Source organism: Leucopleurus acutus, assembly GCF_964270905.1.
Source record: "Leucopleurus acutus genome assembly, chromosome: 8".
Lineage (NCBI taxonomy): Eukaryota > Metazoa > Chordata > Mammalia > Artiodactyla > Delphinidae > Leucopleurus > Leucopleurus acutus.
Window position 1 is genome coordinate 87,394,605 of NC_139151.1, and position 19,068 is coordinate 87,413,672.

At 38.6% G+C, this 19,068-nt stretch overlaps 2 protein-coding genes across 4 annotated transcripts in view; one reads left to right on the plus strand and one right to left on the minus strand.

Moving 5' to 3' along the window:
• Nucleotides 1-2,369: 2,369 nt before the first annotated feature.
• Nucleotides 2,370-3,953, minus strand: RAG2 (recombination activating 2; the record flags this gene model as incomplete). Its single annotated transcript, XM_082843932.1, has 1 exon — nucleotides 2,370-3,953. The coding sequence occupies one exon, from the start codon at nucleotides 3,951-3,953 to the stop codon at nucleotides 2,370-2,372; it is 1,584 nt and encodes a 527-aa protein (XP_082700058.1).
• A 367-nt stretch (nucleotides 3,954-4,320) lies between these two features.
• IFTAP (intraflagellar transport associated protein) overlaps nucleotides 4,321-19,068 on the plus strand; it is a 59,328-nt gene continuing 44,580 nt past the window's right edge. The window contains exon 1 of one of the 3 annotated variants that reach the window (XM_082844322.1): nucleotides 4,321-4,433. The gene's annotated coding sequence lies outside the window, so the exon portion shown is untranslated. Of the gene's footprint in view, nucleotides 4,555-8,056; nucleotides 8,111-19,068 lie in introns of those variants that run through there. The other 2 variants (XM_082844323.1, XM_082844324.1) reach the window with 2 other exon arrangements.

Below are 19,068 nucleotides of genomic sequence, written 5' to 3' on the forward strand. Positions count from 1 at the left end.
ACTTGTAGATGAGTAGAGTCCCTTAAAATAGTCACCCTGGAAAGCCATATACTTATTTATTGATATTATTCTTGTGTAAAGCGTTTTGGGACTTACCTTTAGCACTCATTTGTGAGGCATATCAGAAAACCCATTTTGTCATCTCAGACTTCATTATTGGCCTAAAGTGCCAATAATACTGAGAGTTACACCCTACTAGCCTTTGGACATTTGTCTGTTTCCAGAAACCAAATCCATCTCGAACTATTGAGTATCTTCAAAGGAATGAAACATAGGCTCTGACAGTGATTGAAAAGTGAGTCCTAGAAATGTTTTTGGCAAAAGCATTATACCATTGGGATAAGTGAATACTCTTCTAATGTGGTTCATTTGAAAGTTTGCATGTGCTTAGTAGAAAAGAAACCTTATTATCATAAAATCACATCTGGTGGACTCATTGGTGAGATGACTTAAAAGACCTATTTTTACAAAAATTTATGGTAAGTAAAACCAAAGTACTTGCTCTTGACACCCACCTCCCCCAAAAAAACAGCTATGCTAATGAGATCTGAGCTTGACTGTAGAACCCACTGAGTTTATAATTGAATCACTCAGATTACCATATGTTGATCTCACTGATTACAAAAAAAAATGGGTAATTATTTTTTAGCCACTTGGTCACTGAAGACAAGTCAAGATAAGAGAACGTATATAGTACTTGAGGGAATAACCCTTTTGAACCCTGTGGAGGGTGTCTCAGTTCCAACTTGTGCTACTTCCTACTAATAGATAAAAAATAAAACAGAGAACTCCTGAGAAAATTAAACAGTATCATTTTGCCTGCAACTGGGTAACTACAAATGTTAATAATTGAAATAAATCAATATAAACAGAAGACATTTTCATATTTTATTAGTTTTATATAGGTGATGGAAACAACAAAAATCAAAACAGTGGTACAGCAAATTATTCAAAAGGTATATTCATCAAGCAATTATTCAAAAGCTATATTCATCAAGCAACGTTACTGAAACAAAGTGAACATGATTTAATTTTTTCAAATTAATTTCAGTATCTGAAGCATGGAACTATTAGCAGAAGAACTTTTGTTCCAGGATTTCATCTCCTGTATGGTTCATATTTCCCCTAAATTTGGCAATAAGAACTCATACACTGTGGACTCTTAGTGAAAACTGATGAATAAGAGGTTATGGTTTAAGCTCTTAGGCTAAAGTGAAATACTTTTCCAGAAAACTATTCCAGGAGGGAAGACATTTGTATCTAAGGTCATCTAATTATCAATTGATAATGTGAAGCCTCAAAATTAACAGTCCTTTTAATTTCAATTCTAGCAAGTATCTAATTGAAACTTAGCAAGCTCACTGATTTTATAACTTTCATTGGCAGCAAACTTCGTATATTAACTAGACTCATAAACACACACACATTTCTTTTTTCTCTTTAAAAATCATCTACCTATTAACTTTATCAAATTCTCTAAACTTTTATTATTTGGGTGAGTAATCAATATTACTTGGGGAAATAACCTCTCCATGAGATTTATTTGGTGGTTCTTTCTTAGTGCCCTGTTTCGGAGAGCTAAGAAGCAGTGGACTGCTGTTTTTATTATATCTCTCAAAGAATTGGTTCAAGTGCCTAGCTCTGGTTTGTCATCTGTGGACCATATGATGGGGGGGGGGAGGTCCTTTGAAGAAAGTGCATGTGGATAGTTTGATAAAATGTAACAAACGATGTAGATTCTTTTTCTCTTCCTTCATGTCAATGGAGATTATTTATTTCTTCCTATCTATCTATCTATCTATCTACCTACCTACCTAGCTCCTCATAGCGTTTTCTGTACATGGGCATAGTCAAGTGGCCATTGTAGAGGTGTACAAAGAACATTTGTGTGGGATACAGGTGATTCAGTCTTAATTTTTGGTCAACTACCAAATTGCTATAGTTCACAAAATAATTTATTTAATTTCTTTGAGTGTTAATTTCTTTACTAGTTAAATTTTTTTTAACTGCTCTATGGATTATTTGTTATCAAAAGTCCTATAAGGGATATAAGCATAGCTTGATTATTATTACTGCTTCTGTGTTTAAGATCCCTTGAATAAAAAATTCAGATCATAAATTCTCATTAAGATAACTGAGTAAAATATTTTCAAAATATAGGTTATAGGTCCTGTATAGGTCTAAATACAATGACTGTAGTTAGAATTGTATTATAAGCACTTTTCCCTGGCACTTCATTCATATAACTGAAAGAAAACATTAGACATTTTCAATAAACAAAAATAGGAATATAAATTTTATCATTGTTATGATTCTTTAAAATAGGTTTAAAAATTTGATGCACTTGAATCTGAAAGGCTCTTGTTGAACTAATCAAACAACCTTCTAAGAAAGGATTTCTTGGCAGGAGTAATAATTTTCCCAGAACCCTTTTTGTGGAGGGATTTCAGTGGAGGCTTTTTTAAGGGTAGAACTCTTTTGGGGGTTTGCAGTGCTCTTGCTATCTCCACATGCTCGTTGCAATAATATTTGTTGCTTCCTTCTGACAGATGGATGAGTGTGCTTTCTGCCAGATCCATACACTGGGCATGGACCCAATGCCCATCTCCATGAGAGCAGTAAATCATGGCAGGTTTGTTGAGCTCAGTTGAATAAAATGGTACCCAAGTGTTGATATCCACATCACAAGTAGGGCAGCATGTAATCCAATAGCCCGTTTCAGACTCATCTTCCTCATCATCTTCATTATAGGTGTCAAATTCATCATCACCATCAAAACTATTTGCTTCTGCACTGAAACAAAATTCTTCTGAGTCTTCAAAGGGAGTGGAGTCCCCTGGGTCTTCTGTTGATGTCTGACTATTTGTGAATGTTTTCTGATCTTCATTCACATCGTCTTCAGCACATTTCAACGTATAGAAATAGAATGCTTCTGAAACAACCTGTTTATTGTCTCCTGGTATGCCGAGGAAAATAGTTCCATTTCCCATGTTGCTTCCAAACCATATCTTGCTGTGCTTAATATCTGGGGTCCAATCTGGGGTTTCCATCTCACGAATTTCCATCTTGTTGTCCTCAAAAGAGATGATGTTGCAGACCATTCTTTTTTGATTTTCAAGCTGATAGCCACCAACGATAACAAATTCATCATTGCTTATTTGAGTCAGGATTGCACTGGAGACAGAGATTCCTCCTGGCATGACTGTGCAATTCACAGCTGGGCTACCCAGAGGGAGATCAACCCTTATTCTGTATAGGTTGGCAGGGCGGATGTTATTGGCAAGTGAATGGCCTCCTAAAATATAAATGGTATCATTTCTGGCAATGGAGACGTGAAAAGATAGCCCATCCTGAAGTTCTGGAAGAATGTATGATGTAGAGCACCCAAATTCAAAATCCACCAAGAAAACATGGGGCAGGCAGTCAGCTACACTGTTCCATTTTTCTGTGGTTCTTTGGGCGGAAGGTATGTATGACCGTCCTCCAAAGAGAACACCCACACTTTTTCCGCGACTATACACCACGTCAATGGAATGACCATACCTGCCTTCAGGAACATCTCCTACCAAGTCTTTCTCTGTGCAGCGAAAAGTAACTTTTTTGTTGTTCTTGCAAACAACAGACATGATATAGATCTTATCTGAAAGCTCATTGTTTGGTGTTTTCCCTCCATGGATGATGTACTGATGCTTTTCAGACTCTAAGTTGCCTTTGAATGTGCAAGTGGCTGGGTAACGAAGAGGAGGAAGGTAACAGGAGTCCTTAGAGAAGACTGCAGGCTTCAGTTTGAGATGGTTATGCTTTATATCAAAATGGAAAACTCCAGTGGGGCAGGACCTTTTGGGCCAGCCTTTTTGGCCAAAGAAGAAAACTTGCCCATCAAAATTCATTAATGAGAAGCCTGGTTGAATTAAGGCTATGTTATTACCGACTGTTACCATTTGTAGTGACATATTTTCTGATCGTGGATAGATCTTTTACCTGAAAGAATTACAAAATTTTTTTTGCCTTACTACATCCCTTCATATAAAATCACTGTGTTTAGATCCCCTCACACACAAGATCCCCTCTTTTAAGAAAAGAGCTGTCCCACAAGCTCGTAGTGGCCTGAATTCGCAAAATAGCAAAAATTCAGGCAGCTAGGTAAGCAAAGAGAAACAGAACCTTCCAGCTTAATACCATTCAAGAAGCTGGGACCCGTTTTAGACATGGACTAGCGTCCCTTATACTTCTGGGAATTGTAGTCCTTTTCCCTTAAAGATTGGCCGCTTGTCAGCAGAAAGAACTACATTTCCCAGAAATCCGTTCTCTATGAGATTCGTGGCTACGATAGTTTGTCTCTGTGGCTCCGCGAGAGGAGTCTGTCTGAATAAAGACGCCAAAAATGCGAAGTGACTAGACGGGAGCCAAGACGTAAAACTAGGGAAGAAGAGGTGAGAATGGCTGACGCAGACCCAACATCTAGGTTACGGGAAAGCTGCGGCACCGGGAGCGGCGTCAGGCTACCCCTGCCCGAGTGTTGTTGGAGCGTCTCCTGGGGACTCTTATTAACAGGTGACCCGGTAGGAAGCAGGGCTGCTTGTGGCTAGAGCGGGGTTGCCTGGAAACCACAGCCCGAAGAGACTCCCGGCCCAGGTGTCCTCACGGACTTCTTTGGAGCTCGAGTCAAAATTGCACCCCCGGGCTTCCCTGGTGGCGCAGTGGTTGAGAGTCCGCCTGCTGTTTCAGGGGACGCGGGTTCGTGCCCCGGTCCGGGAAGATCCCACATGCCGCGGAGCGGCTGGGCCCGTGAGCCATGGCCGCTGAGCTAGCGCGTCCGGAGCCTGTGCTCCGCAACGGGAGAGGCCGCAACAGTGAGAGCCCCGCGTACCGCAAAAAAAAAAAAAAAAAAAAAAAAATTGCACCCCCGGGCCTCCTTCGCTTAATGGGGCGGGGGTGTGACGGGGGCACAGAGAATAAAAAGCTATGACTATTTTGCGGAACCGAAAGATTAGTCTCTGAATAGCTGGGGTGCAGGGGAGAATTTACCTGATAATGGTTTTTTACCACTCCTGTATTTAGTCATGGAAACACAGTAATGAGACTTTAGCGGGTACCACGCCAAAGGCCATTTGTTTTCTCAGCTGCTCTTCCTCCGGTTTTTAGAGTTCTTTTAGGGATGCAGAGAAGTTTCCTAAACACCTCTCCTTCTCCCTTCCTCCCCTAGCCCCCACTCCTCCCTCTTTTTGGATAAGAAAATAGAGTTAGTGGCTGTTATTTCAGATCTCTCTTTCCAGCCCCAGAACCTTGGAAGTAATTAGTAATTCTGTTGTAAGCAGGCATTAAGCAAAGAGGTGCCAGAATTATTCAGAATGTAATATTTGTATGATTTTTTAAAACAGGTATTTACTAGATGGAGTAAGCTTGATAAATTTTAATTTTTTTTTTTTTTTCGGTACGCGGGCCTCTCACTGTTGTGGCCTCTCCCATTGCGGAGCACAGGCTCCGGACGCGCAGGCTCAGCGGCCATGGCTCACGGGCCCAGCCGCTCCGCGGCATGTGGGATCTTCCCTGACCGGCGCACGAACCCGTGTCCCCTGCATCGGCAGGCGGACTCTCAACCACTGCGACACCAGGGAAGCCCGATAAATTTTAATTATTAGAAAAATTATTACTTACCTTGGAGGAATGTCAGGAGCCTTAATGGGAAATGCACGCCCTGTTTGCAGAGTGAGGTCCTAGGCACTAAAGATTAAAGGAAACAAAATAGCACAGATTCCTTTACTTTTAAGAGTAAGTTGTTAATATGCTTCAAAAACAGTATAAAACAGTGTCTAAGAGTATGGGCTCTGAAGGCTGACTGGCTGGATTCAAATCCTGGCTCTGTCACTTACTGTGTGACCTTGGGCAAGTAATTTAACCTCTTTGTGTCTCAGTTTCCTCATCTGTAAAATGAAATAATAATTTTACCTACCTTACAGGTTGATGTAAGTTGTGATTAGTAAGTTAATACATGCAAAGCACTTAGGACAGGGCTTTATACACTGTAGGTCATAGCTGTGACAATTATGCTTGAACTTATAAAAAGTAAGGTTGTTAATGCACAGTTACCTGCTAGTCATGGCAGATGATGTTTATAATGTTGGAGATGATTAGAAGGGCTTTAGGATCTGGGAATCTGGTTAGTGGGTGTAGACTGATAATTTTTTAGACTAGTGAGAATTAGATAAACATATACAACAGAGGAGTTGGTGTTAGGTTCAGTTTAAATAACAGGAAATATTTCATTCTTCTCGTTACGCTTTCTCTAACCCCTCATTAAATATGCAGACTCTGAAGTTGGAATGTCTGAGTCCAAATTTGGGCTCTAAAAGTTATTTGCTGTGTAACTATTTTGGGCAAGTTTTTTGTCTCTTTTTTTATCTGCAAAATGGGGATAATATTAGTACCTATTCATTGAGTTATTTTTGAGAATAAATGGGGTGACACATGTAAATCACATAGCACATATGTGATCATATATGCTGGCACATAATAAGTATTGAAGAAATGTTAATTGATGCTGTAATTTATTTTTATTCCCCTTGCAAAGGTTCTTTGGACCGTGTGGAGTTTATGGTCAGTCTAATGAGATCTTGGGGGGCCTGTTTGCCTTGAAGATCAGGTGTAATTAATTGCTAATTATTCTCTTCTACTTATGTTTAGCTTACTTGGGAGACTCCTCAAGGTGTGATATTTTAATAATCATCTGTGGGTTATTAAACCAAGTGAGGAACTGGTGAATGAGAAGGATTATTACTAAGGTTATGAAAGCAAGCCTTTTTCTTCCTCAGACCATGGTGGTTTGTAGGTTCAGCAACTTGCCTTGCTTATGAAATAACCTGGGCAAGTGTTTTATTTACTCGTGGCCTATCCAGGTATACATGAGAGAAGGCATCTGTGCAACTAAGAAAATGCTCCCCATGGGAACTGAAAGGAAGTATTCTTGGCGCTCAGTTTGGTAAAGGAAAACCATACGCGATTACACTCAGCATGATGTGTGATGATTTTTAGAGAGTTGCTCACGTTTGGGCTGAGGGAGCACCAAAGCCTGCTTGTTGTAAACACCTGTGAAGACTGTTACTGGGATAGAAAGCAAGCTCTACAGAGGTAATGGGTCCCAGATCCCAAGGGGTGACCATACAATAAGAACTCCTGCTTTTAAATGGAAAATTAAAAATAAAATGTTTTCATTGTAGCCCATTGGCTTCATTTTAAAGTTCATAGGGATTTTGGCTTCTCATAAGTGAAAGCACTGTTATTATAGATTAAACAGATATTTTCTTGGGCAAGACATAAGGAATACTACCCCTTTTTGTAGCTTATTTTGGGTCCCCAAAGATTTCTGACCTGTTCTCCCTTTGGTGCCCTGCTATTTGGCTCACCTCATAATTTCAGGGCCCTAAAAATAGTGGTAAAGTTGATTACTGTTAAGATGAATTACCTCTTCTTGTAACACAGTTCAAGAATCTGTGTATTTAATTTTTAGATTATTCATTTTAAACTATGGGCAGATGACTTATGTATTTAAAGAATGAACAAGAACATTGAAAGTGTTTTCACATTATTTTGCCATACTTGTTTATTTTGCAATTTTGCTTTACTAACTTAAGTATGTCTTTACAGGAATAGACTATAGTATATTTTCCACGGTTTTACTATGACTCTATTCATCACATCTTGGTTTTTAAAAGGTGACACTAGAACTAAATCTACTGAAGTGGTTTTCTTTAAATAGGCCAGATAAACACAGGCAGATTTGGAAAAAAAAGACACTGTTCTGTGACCGAAAGAAGTTTCAAAGTCAACACATTAAAGATTCTTTTTAAAGGTCAGAAATATAGAACCAATAAATTTATACAAGTCTCCCAACCCCATGCTAACATTCCTCAGCAGGGAGATTTTCATTTATTCACTGTGAAGCTAGGGCATAGTTGAGAATCAAAAAAGGGCTAATGATGTAAGGTCTGGGTTTGTAGTTTCCTGTGTCTGAACTGACACTCTTTTCCTTCCAAAGGAAGCTACTGTACTCGGAAGCATTAAATCTTGCTGATCAGTGTTGCCCGTTTTCCTGATTGCTCCAAAAGAGCAGGTAACCTCGTGTAACTGCAGTCTTTTCGTGTACGAATTAACACTCTCTTGCACGGTTAATCAGGTTTGAGGCATACAGTGTTTGACTCTTTTGCTGGCAGTAAAACCAGGATTAGGTCTTCCTTCTGACACTTATGCCAGAGAAGCATTTATGCACTAAGATTAAAATTTCAACACTGATGCCACAGGAATAAAATCCTTGCAGCAGCCTGAGACCAGAAAGCCCCTCTCTCTCCAAATTCTACATCATCCCTTCCCCATCTGGACACCCAGTCCACCTGGAACTAACGTACTGCTGAAGGGGGGCATCTTTCCCTTAAAGTTGACAAACGTAGGCTCCCATATTTTAGCTCTGTTAGAAATGAAGTTATTGGACCTACCTGAAGGCCAGGGGCGCAGCTCACCCCTCTCTGAATCTTTGCCGCTAAACCAGGTATTAAATGTCCGCGCTTGGGGAAGATTCACTGACTGCTCACTCTGACCGTGGCCTGCAGAAGGATGACAGTAAAGAGAGTATGTATGTGTGCCTACAGATGTTCCAGTGAACACTGATCTAACGGGAGTAACTGACTGTGACCTTTTTTTTTTCTTTAGATGGTTAAGGGAGATATCCAGCCGGGGTGTACCCTCAAGATTTAACTGTTTTCTTACTGGTGAACAATGGAAACATAATCTATTATCTGTAAAGACCAAAAAAACCACAAAAAACTGGTAAAATCCTGATATATTAAAAACATTTTAGAATGTTTAATATGTTTATTAAGTGTTTATTATTTAAACACTTAATAAACATTAATAATATAATAATGTTTATATAATTAATAAACAATAATAATGTTTATTATTTAAACACTAATATTTAATGTTTAAATAATTAACATTATTTTAAAAATACTGTATGATTCGAATGGGAAATTATTTTTACTAAAGCAGAGACTACTAATACGAATGTCAGTTATTTTGACCGTGAATTGCTCCTCAGTGGTCTCATTTTCTTTAATGCAAGGCTCAGAAGGAGTTCTGATTATGGGAGGCCTACCACCAACTTTGTGTCAGGGAACTGCTGTGTAATATTGTATAGTGGAATGATTAAGAAAATGGGCGTTAGAGTCAAGCTGACCTGGTTTTCTCTGCCAGCTTTGCCATTTTCCAGGTGGAGTCATCTTAATCCTTAAGCCTCTTTTCCCCCACCTCTGAAATGGGGATAGAAATATTTATGTCAAAAGATTGTTGCAAAAAGACTAGATGAGATAAGGTCTTTGAAGTGCTTAGCCAAGGAAAATATTCCACAGTGGTCTTAAAAACTATGATAGTAGCCTCCCCATTCCCACTCCAAAGTTTCATAATCAAAGGAAGAATAAACCAAAAGGTTGAGAACAGATGAAAAAGCTGACTTAATTTTTTTTAATGGACCTAAGTTTTTAGAGCAGTTTTAGGTTCGCAGTAAAATTGTGTGGAAGGTACAGAGGGTTCCCATATACCTCGTGCCCCCCACTCACTCATAGCCTCCCTCATTACCAACATCTCCCACCAGAGGTACATTTGTTACAATCGATGAACCTACATTGACACACTATTATCACCCGAAGTTACATTAACATTCACTCTTGGTGTTGTACATTCGATGGCTTTGGACAAATGTATAATGGCATGTATCTACTATTATAGTATCATGCAGAATAATTTCACTGCCCTAAAAATTTTCTGTGCACCACCTATTTGTTGCTCCCTCCCCTCAATCCATGGTAACCACTGATCTTTTTACTGTTTCCATAGTTTTGCATACTCCAGAACGTCATACAGTTTTCAGATTGGCTTCTTTCACTTAGTAATATACATTTAAGTTTCCTCCTAGTCTTTTTATGACTCGATAGCTCATTTCTTTTTAGCTCTGAATAATATTCCATTGTCTGGATATTCCACAGTTTATTGTATTTTCCTACTGAAGGACATCTTGGTTGCTTTCAGGTTTTGGCAATTATGAATAAAGCTGCTGTAAACATCCATGTGCAGGTTTTTGTGTGGACATAAGTTTTCAGCTCCTTTGGGTAAATACCAAGGAGCACTACTGATAATTCATATGGTAAGAGTATGTTTAGTTGTGTTAGAAACCTCCAAACTGTCTTCCAAAGTGGCCGTATGATTTTGCATAACCACCACCGATGAATGAGAGTGCATGTTGCCGTACATCCTAGCCAGCAGTTGGTGTTGTCAGTGTTCTGGATTTTGGCCATTCTAATAGGTGTGTAGTAGTTATCTTGTTTTAATTTTCATTTTCCTAATGACATATGATGCGGAGCATCTTTTCATTTGCTTATTTGTCATCTCTATGTCTTCTTTAGTGAGGTGTCTAGTAAGGCGTTTGGTCCATTTTTTAATTGGTCCATTAATTTAATTAATCAAGTTGTTTGTCTTCTTATTATTGTATTTTAAGAGTTCTATGTATATTTTGGATAACGGTTCTTTACCAGATGTGTCTTTTGCAAGTATTCTCTGCTATCATGTGGCTTTTCTTTTCATTCTCTTGTCAGTGTCTTTTGTTATTTTATTTTTTTATAGTTTTATTTATTTATTTATTCGGCTGCGTTGGGTCTTCATTGCTGTGCACGGGCTTTCTCTAGTTGCGGTGAGCGGGGGCTACTCTGTTGTAGCGGGCTTCTTTTTGTGGTGGTTTCTCTTGTGGAGCATGGGCTCTAGGTGCGCAGCCTTCAGTAGTTGCAGCACACAGCCTCAGTAGTTGCAGCACGCGGGCCCTAGAGCTCACGGACTTCAGTAGTTGTGGCTCATGGGCTCTAGAGCACAGGCTCAGGAGTTGTGGTGCACGGGCTTAGTTGCTCTGTGGCATGTGGGATCTTCCCGGACCAGGGATCGAACCCATGTCCCCCGAATTGGCAGGCGGATTCTTAACCACTGTGCCACCAGGGAAGTCCTGTTAGTGTCTTTTGGAGAGTATAAGTTTTTAATTTTTATGAAGTTCAGCTTATCAATTATTTCCTTCATGGATCGTGCCTTTACTGTTATATCTAAAACGTCATTGCCATACCCAAGGTCATCTAGGTTTTCTTCTATGTTATCTTCTAGGAGTTTTATAATTTTTGTTGTTAACACTTAGGTCTGATCCACTCTGAGTTAATTCTTGTGAAGGGTATAAAGTCTGTGTCTAGATTCCTGTTTTTGCATGTGGATGTCTAGTTGTTCCAGAACCCTTTGTTGAAAAGACTGTCTTTGCTCCATTGTATTGCCTTTGCTCCTTGGTCAAAGATCAGTTAGCTATACTTATGTGGGTCTATTTCTGGGTTCTCTATTCTGTTCCATTGATGTATTTGTATATTCTTTCACCGATACCACACTGTCTTGATTACTGTAGCTGACCTAATTTTAAACAATTCATTAAAAACAGTTACATCAAGAAAAATATATACTATTTATTAAGCCCACTTCCTGACCATAAAACTTTTCATTTCTTTGTGCTCTATTCTAATTTTTATCCAAATGTATACATATTTTTACTTAGTTATGATAAGAATGTATTTAAATTTTGTTTTATCTTTTTAATGTAACATTATTTCATATATACTATGAAATGTATATTTTATTTCCAAAATTTTTAATAGTTGCCTAAAATTCCATTAAGTAAATATATCTGACCATTCAGTATTGTTGGTCATTTAATCAGGTTCTATGTGGCTTAGATGATAGAATGCAGGGATCAGAGGTAGACAGATTTGGAGTTGGGTCTTAGTTCTGCCACTTACTAGCTGAATGGCCTTTTTGACCTTCAATTTCCTTATCTCTAAAACAGGGACGATACCTGCCTTACTGGGAGGATTAATGGATATAAACTGTCTGTTATAAAGAGTGTACTCAGTAGATCTTGTGTAATGATGATGGTGCAATAAATATATTTGTGTAAGTGAAGGTTTTCATTTTTTGCCAAATTTTAGGATATATTTTCAGGGTTGACTTTTAAAAAACTGACAAGTAGCTCAGTTGTTTGGCTGATTCTTGGCATTTGGAATGTTGGTCCATGCCTTAAAAAAGTGTCATCATCTCTTCTGTTACTTCCATGATGACTTTTTTTTCTTTGTCTGCAAACGAGTATCGGGTTATTTCTCTAACCTGTTTATGGTGTATAATGATTATGGCGCTTGAAATTCCAGCATCAGTGACAGCTCCACAGTAAATATAAAGTAAGAAATGCAACCTAGAAACCAGGGGTAGGTTTAGGTAAGTGTTTTAGCCTTTGCATTCTACTAACACCAGAAAACAGGCAGTTTTTTGCTAAATGGGTTAGTGGTCTCCTAAAGAGACTGGAAATTAGCAACATATTTGGAAATGGATTTTTAAACCCTGAGCCCTTGCCACACATTAAGAAAGCATTAGACTCGCAGTGAGCTCCTTCAGAGCCCCCCGTCTACCAGAGTCCTCAGCATAGAAACTAAATGTGAAGTCATGAACAATATTTATTGAGTATCCACTATGTATAGAGTCATGCGGAGAATTAGGAAAAAAAAATCACAGACTCAGCTCTTGCCCTTAAGGAACATGCATGATAGCAGGATGAAGCAACTTTTTGATTGAGGATAAACATGTTTTACATTCTTCCTATGCTCACCCTTTCTTAAAAGTTCACCAAGAAATCACAGTTATAGGGGCAGAGTCAAATTCCTACCGAAATATATGGATTTCTCGTGCCTTAAATCCAAAGACTATGGACAATTAAAGAATACAAGTCAGTGTCATTACAGAGTAGAATAAGTTTTATTCCACAGAGGAGATAAAAAACTTAGTAATGGGATATACTGACATAGTAATTGAATGAAAAGGAAGCATAATTGGAGAAAAATAGAACGTCAGAGATGGAAGACAGCTTCAAGTCCAGTCCCCTTATACCTACATTCAAACTGCTTAAGGCTAGAAAAGTTAAATAACTTGAAAGGGTAACATAGCTGCAGGGGTGTGTGTACATGGTGGGTGGAGGAGGGCAGGGGAGGAGCACAGTTTTGTGAACTCATGACAGTGTTTCTTAAGAAGTGCAGTGACCTCTCAAGCATTTCCATCCCCATCGTATAAATGGAGAAAAAACTTAAATGACATTGTTGCTCAATGGTTAGCAAGTGTTTGAAATGAGGTCAGTGGCAGCTTTTCATAGCATTCAAATAGGCATAGACAGGGCTTCCCTGGTGGCGCAGCGGTTGAGAGTCCGCCTGCCGATGCAGGGGACACGGGTTCGTGCCCCGGTCCGGGAAGATCCCATATGCCGCGGAGCGGTGGGGCCCGTGAGCCATGGCCGCTGAGCCTGCGCGTCCAGAGCCTGTACTCTGCAACGGGAGAGGCCTGCGTACCAAAAAAAAAAAAAAAAAAAAAGGCATAGACAATTTTTACTTCTTTAATAAGTGGCTGATTTTTCAGGAAATAATGTAAATAGTGTGGGAAAGGGAGATGTTTGAATGAATCCCATGATAGAAGCCACAACTGAAACTAGCCAAGAGGAGAAAAGAGGAAGGAAAAGGAAATGTATAGAAGGAAGCAATCTACAGTTAGTATGATGGGTTGTCAAGAGAAGAATGTGACAAGTGACTTGTCATTTTTTATTTAAAGTAATGAATTAAATACAGCCACCTGACCAGAATGTTCCATGATGTAAGGTGGACACTTAGTTGTAAAATAAAATGGAGCAAAATTTCAGAGGTGTTTTACAATGTTGTACTAGAAAGAAAATGCACTTAAAATTTTTATTCTTAGAGAAGGAGCGAATTTGTGTATGTTAATTTCTACCTTTGAGTATAGAAACCATGATGGCAAAAGGAAATTGTTTTTATGTTGGTGTGTGTGTATGTTATGTGGTGTACATCAAGGCAAAATTGCAAATAAAATGCTGAGAGAAATTGGAAGCTAGGGAAGCACTGTATTACTTCTTAAGGCCCATTTATTATTCCATGGTCATAGGAACTTAGAATCAAAAATAGCTGAGAAATATATTTTAAAATCTTATTTCTTTTAAGATAACGTCAGATGAAAAGGTCAGCTTTATTTGCAAGATCTGGCATTTCAAAACACTTGGAAATGAATTCCTAAAAGCAGAGTTGATTTAGTTTGGTTGGTCTACACCTGCTCCTAACTAACTGTGCAGGTGTTGCTTTAAAGCAGGCTTTCTGGTCTTGTGAAAGTGCTGTGCACTGTGCATGTGGCCGACAGGCTCCGGAGCTGGAGAAAAAGGGATGATTTTAATTGAGAGTAGATGGCTTTGTGCCACAGTAGTTATGCAGTACAGATAAAATGAGCAGTAATGGGACATTGCGTCCCATGGGAAGGTGGGATTACAATTGAGCTAATAAATCTTTTATGATTGAAATCTTATTGCGTGATTAAAGAGCTCTAAAGTTAACTTAGAAACTCTACTGCCTTATGGATTCACAGCTTCATCAGGGGCCTTGAAAAAATGTGCACTGAAAAACTCACTGTTACTGTCTGTAACTCACTGAGGTAGTTGATCACATTTCTGAGGCTAGGAGATCAGTTTTGAATAAGATTGAAATATGTGTATTGTACATTTTTCTTGATAAAATGTATTAGTCTAGAGGTCACTTAATATGCTTGTAGGAGTTTTGTTAGGGGGTGAAGGTAGGGTATTGACTTGTGATTACACGACTCTTAAATTTTTCAAAAAAGCAAATTAAGAAACAAAAAATGTTAGTGAAAAGGTATCTTTCTGCTTTCAAAAACAATGGATTTTCTGAAATTTGTCTTATGGGTATATCCTTCAGCTTCCATGTCCACAGGTAATTTGCTTTTTAAAAAAACAATAGGGAGTGAGCAGGGAGAGGCAGTTCTGAATGCTTAACTGTTTGCATTTTTGTTTAATGGAATTAATAACTGTGTAGTTGAAAACAGTCTAATAGTTGACCTGCCTCAGTGAGTCAAGACAGACGTTTCTGGGTTGGCTTAAACAGCTTGGAGCAAGAGTATATTTTGGGGAAATAAAATTGATTTTATACAGTCTGCTGATGAACAACAGGGCTTAATGAATGATAGCCTCAAGAAACCCCATTGCAGTAACTTGGATGGATGATCAGGAAAGGGGGGAAGCAAATTTTTCAAGAGGAAAGTTTCTGCTTAAATATGTAATTTTATAGATCAGTATTATTCCCATCCTCCAGAGCTTTCTGCAAGAGGAAAACAATCAACATGCCTGAGTTCCAACATTTCTTGGTAAACTTTTACTGGGTGTCTTTTCTTTCTCTTTTCCTTAAGGTGAGATCTTTTGTCAAGGAAAGAGTAAAACAAAGACATGCGTACTTCTGAGACCTCTGCACAGATGACAGTACACAACTTCTGTCTTCTAAAGCTTTGTAATCAACGTTCAGCCCTAAGCCTCTCCTGCCTCCCACAAATGCTTTCCATAATATTCACTGCAGAGGCTTGTACCTAGGGGAGTTTATATGGAAGTCCAGAGGCTTATACTGTCAACTTTTTCGGTGATAATGGAGAATTCCATGCTTTTTAACGTATTAAAAAAGGCTTGTTGGGAGAAGCTTATAAATTGGAATGCTGTGTATTCTTAGATGCTAGAATGTATGTCTTTATCTCATCCTGATAAACTGTAAAGGAGTTTAGATCCTTTTCTGTTTTGTAAGGTGTTTTGTATTTATGCCTTCCTCTTTTCCTTTGTTTTCTTGTTCCTACTGGTAGATGTCTAAAACAATGGTATATATGCATATGTGTCTGTGTGTGTGTGTGCTTTGTCTCAAGATGTTTTGTATGTTATTGGGGTACAGAATGTGCTTGTAGTCAGACGCATGGATACATCCAACCAGGGTGAGATTGCTGCTTTTTGTTTAAGTTCCTAATGACTTCATGTATGCCTTAAAAGTCATAATCAATCACATCTCATTACTGTTTATGATACGAGAACCACATAATACTGCTCATCAGTAGAGTCATTAGTTGACAAAAACCTCACTTACAGTTTCTTTACCAGATTCCTTTATTTGTTCTCTGTGATTGGACTAGATGACCTTTAGATTTCTCTCAACTCTGAGAATCTTTGGCAATTTCTGTCCTTGGATTTCGTACTCCTTAATATGATCTAAACGACATAAAAAGTATTATAGGATGCAAAATAGTTGTTGTTCAGTCAAGGCAGAAGCCATCAGTTCACACCGAGTCTCTTCTATCATGTCAATAAATCTATACCCGTACAGTATAATTTGGTCTTTTGAGATTTGTCCATTTTCCAAAGTATAAAAGGAGACCTAGCCTTTGAAGTCTCAAGGTTGATGGTTTCATTCCTCAGGCTAGATGAATTCTTTTTAAAATATCCCATTTTACGTTTCACACAGCAGGAGCTTCTTATGAAGAAGAACTATGAGAATTTGAGAATGTGGGCTTTGATAGCCCCTGCACAACTCTTTAAAAATGTGTTATTATTTATTACTTTCAAGCATCAGTGGTAAACCTCACAATTTAAAAAAACACAAACAAACCTTTTTGCAGACTTACACCTTTCTGTGCTGTTAGAAAGCAGGTTATGTACTTTGAGAGGGGACACTAGCTCAGGGTGACTTGTTTCTTAAGGCTTATCACGCTCGGCTCTGACAGTTGTGTTTTGTTTAGCTAAGTCTCATGAAGCAGGGATGTGAAGATAAGCATCAAGGATATGCTACAGCGATGGTGATAATTCCACATACCGAATTTTATAATAATGTCTGTAAAGGAGCAGGTACCCTTTACAGGGACCTTCCTGGGACAGACACCCCCCTCCCCACCCCGTGTCCTCTGCCTGCCTCTTGTTCGTAAAAAGGCTCTAGTCTCCTAGATCTTCCCTGAGTTCCAAAGAGCAGATTCAAACAGCTACTAACTAGGGAAGTGAGGGAATTTACAAACAAAGGAAGTACAAGCCCAACTTAATTTTTTTCATGATTGTTATCTTAAACCAATGCCTTGATTTATGACCCCAGACTGTGGGAGATAATGTCCTGTGGGTTCAACCAGCTGGCCCCAAGTGGACCTGAACTTGATGACACGCCAGGATCAATTAAAAACTGAAACTCCTAAACCATCACGGAGGCTCTGAGTACATAATACAATGTTGCAACCATTGCTTTTGCTCTCTCCTAGAAAAAGTTACAAAAGACAGACGTCCCTGCTATTCCATAGCAGTGGAGTGAAGGGTTGACAGTGGGGAATTATAGCCATGGCATCAGCTCCTGAATAAAGCAACTTTTCCGTTTTCACCAACACTTGTCTCTCAAGTATTGGTCTTTCCAGCAGTGAGCAGTCAAACTTGGGTTCAAACTACCAGCCTCATCTAGTTACATGTCCTTTCAGAGAGCAGGTGACACTAACCGGCTTGAGTGGTCGTTAGTTTCGTTATTTGTTAGTAAGAAAGGGGACTCCAGGAAGGTTATGTGACTTTCTTGCTAGCTCCCAGTGACTCAGTAAGAAGAGAGCCATGTTCCTAAGGAAGCTTGTGGTCTCCCTGTGAAATTCAGTAGTCAAAGCAGAGCAATACATCCTCCCAGTGGTTCTTCTGGGTGCTGTGACTGTGAAAGTGTTACTTCTGATTTACCAGTGGGCGTTGTTATACATTTAGTTTTAGTTATCATCACAATATGCTCTGGGTCTTTTATGTGGAGCTTTAAGCCTTAAAACAAAACACCAAACCAAAACAAAGAATCCTGTTGTCCAAGCATGTGTCTCTCTCTCTTCCTTTTTCTGTTTTAGAAAAGTACTTTATGGTAAAAACACAAACTAATGTGAACGGTAACTGAAAAAGCATTGCTTCCTTCTAGAAAACCACTAGGATTTGCATAAACCACTTGACTGTCTGGTAAATGATTATCTGCTCTGTCAGTCTCTGGGGACTTTTAACATGAGGTTATTTGTATTTTTATAGATAAGGAAAGTTCTAAATTTGAAGGTGGGTATCTTTTAAACTCTCTAAACAATGACAGCTTGTAAAACTGGATTTTCCAAAAGTCTTTAAAAAGTCAGTAAAAACATAACCTCTCCTGAATTCTGGTAACCACATGAATAAAATTAAAGGCATTGAAAAATTTTGAATTTGTGCTGTGTACAGCCTGTTGATTGTTTGCCTTTTAGTAAAGCTGAGATGTGTTAAGGCTAAATACTCAAAATACACCAATTTGAGAATTGCAAAGGAAGTTTGAAGGAATTTCTATTATCACCCTTAAAGCATCCACGAGAAGGCATTTACAGCAATATAAAACACAATCTGGCTGCTTCTGTTTGATATTTTGCCTGTAGAAGTAGATTACCTGAGAAGCCTTGAGAAAGAGATTGATATGGTACAGTGTTGGAATCTTGCTGGGATGCACTTCTGGAAGAGCAGAAGTGTTTGTAATTAAGTACACGTCCTACTGATAGTAAAATAATAGCCACCTTTGAATTTATCATTATTTATTATTTAGCAACTAAAAGCACATAGTATATTAAACTATGGGTTGCTGAAGCCTGGCAGTATTACAGGTAAATTTGCATACACTGTAACTGGTGCTTTTTCCTATATCTAATTTTCAGGTAGAAATAGCTTGAAACAGTTTCTTTCACTTTGGGTTGGCATATAGCTACACTTTTAATTTTCACTTGGACTTCTACAATACCATGTTTTATCTAGGGTTGTAATGCATCACGAATTCTCTTGATTGATCTTTGGGTAATATTAGTACCTTCAAAGTCAAAGGGGTCACAGTCAAAACATGTCTTCATATAGACAAAGGACAGAGTACTAAGAGTGATCCATTATCATCATCATCATCATCATAACATTTCTTGAGGCCCCATGTATATTCATCTAATCCTCATAGCAATCTTGGGAGGTTCTTGTAGCTTCGCAATTCCAGTTTAAAACCCTTGGGGTCAGATGTCTTTCAGAATTCAGAAGTTTTTGGAGTTTAGAAAGGTAATCAGGGCAAATGCCACGTATTACAGAAAATC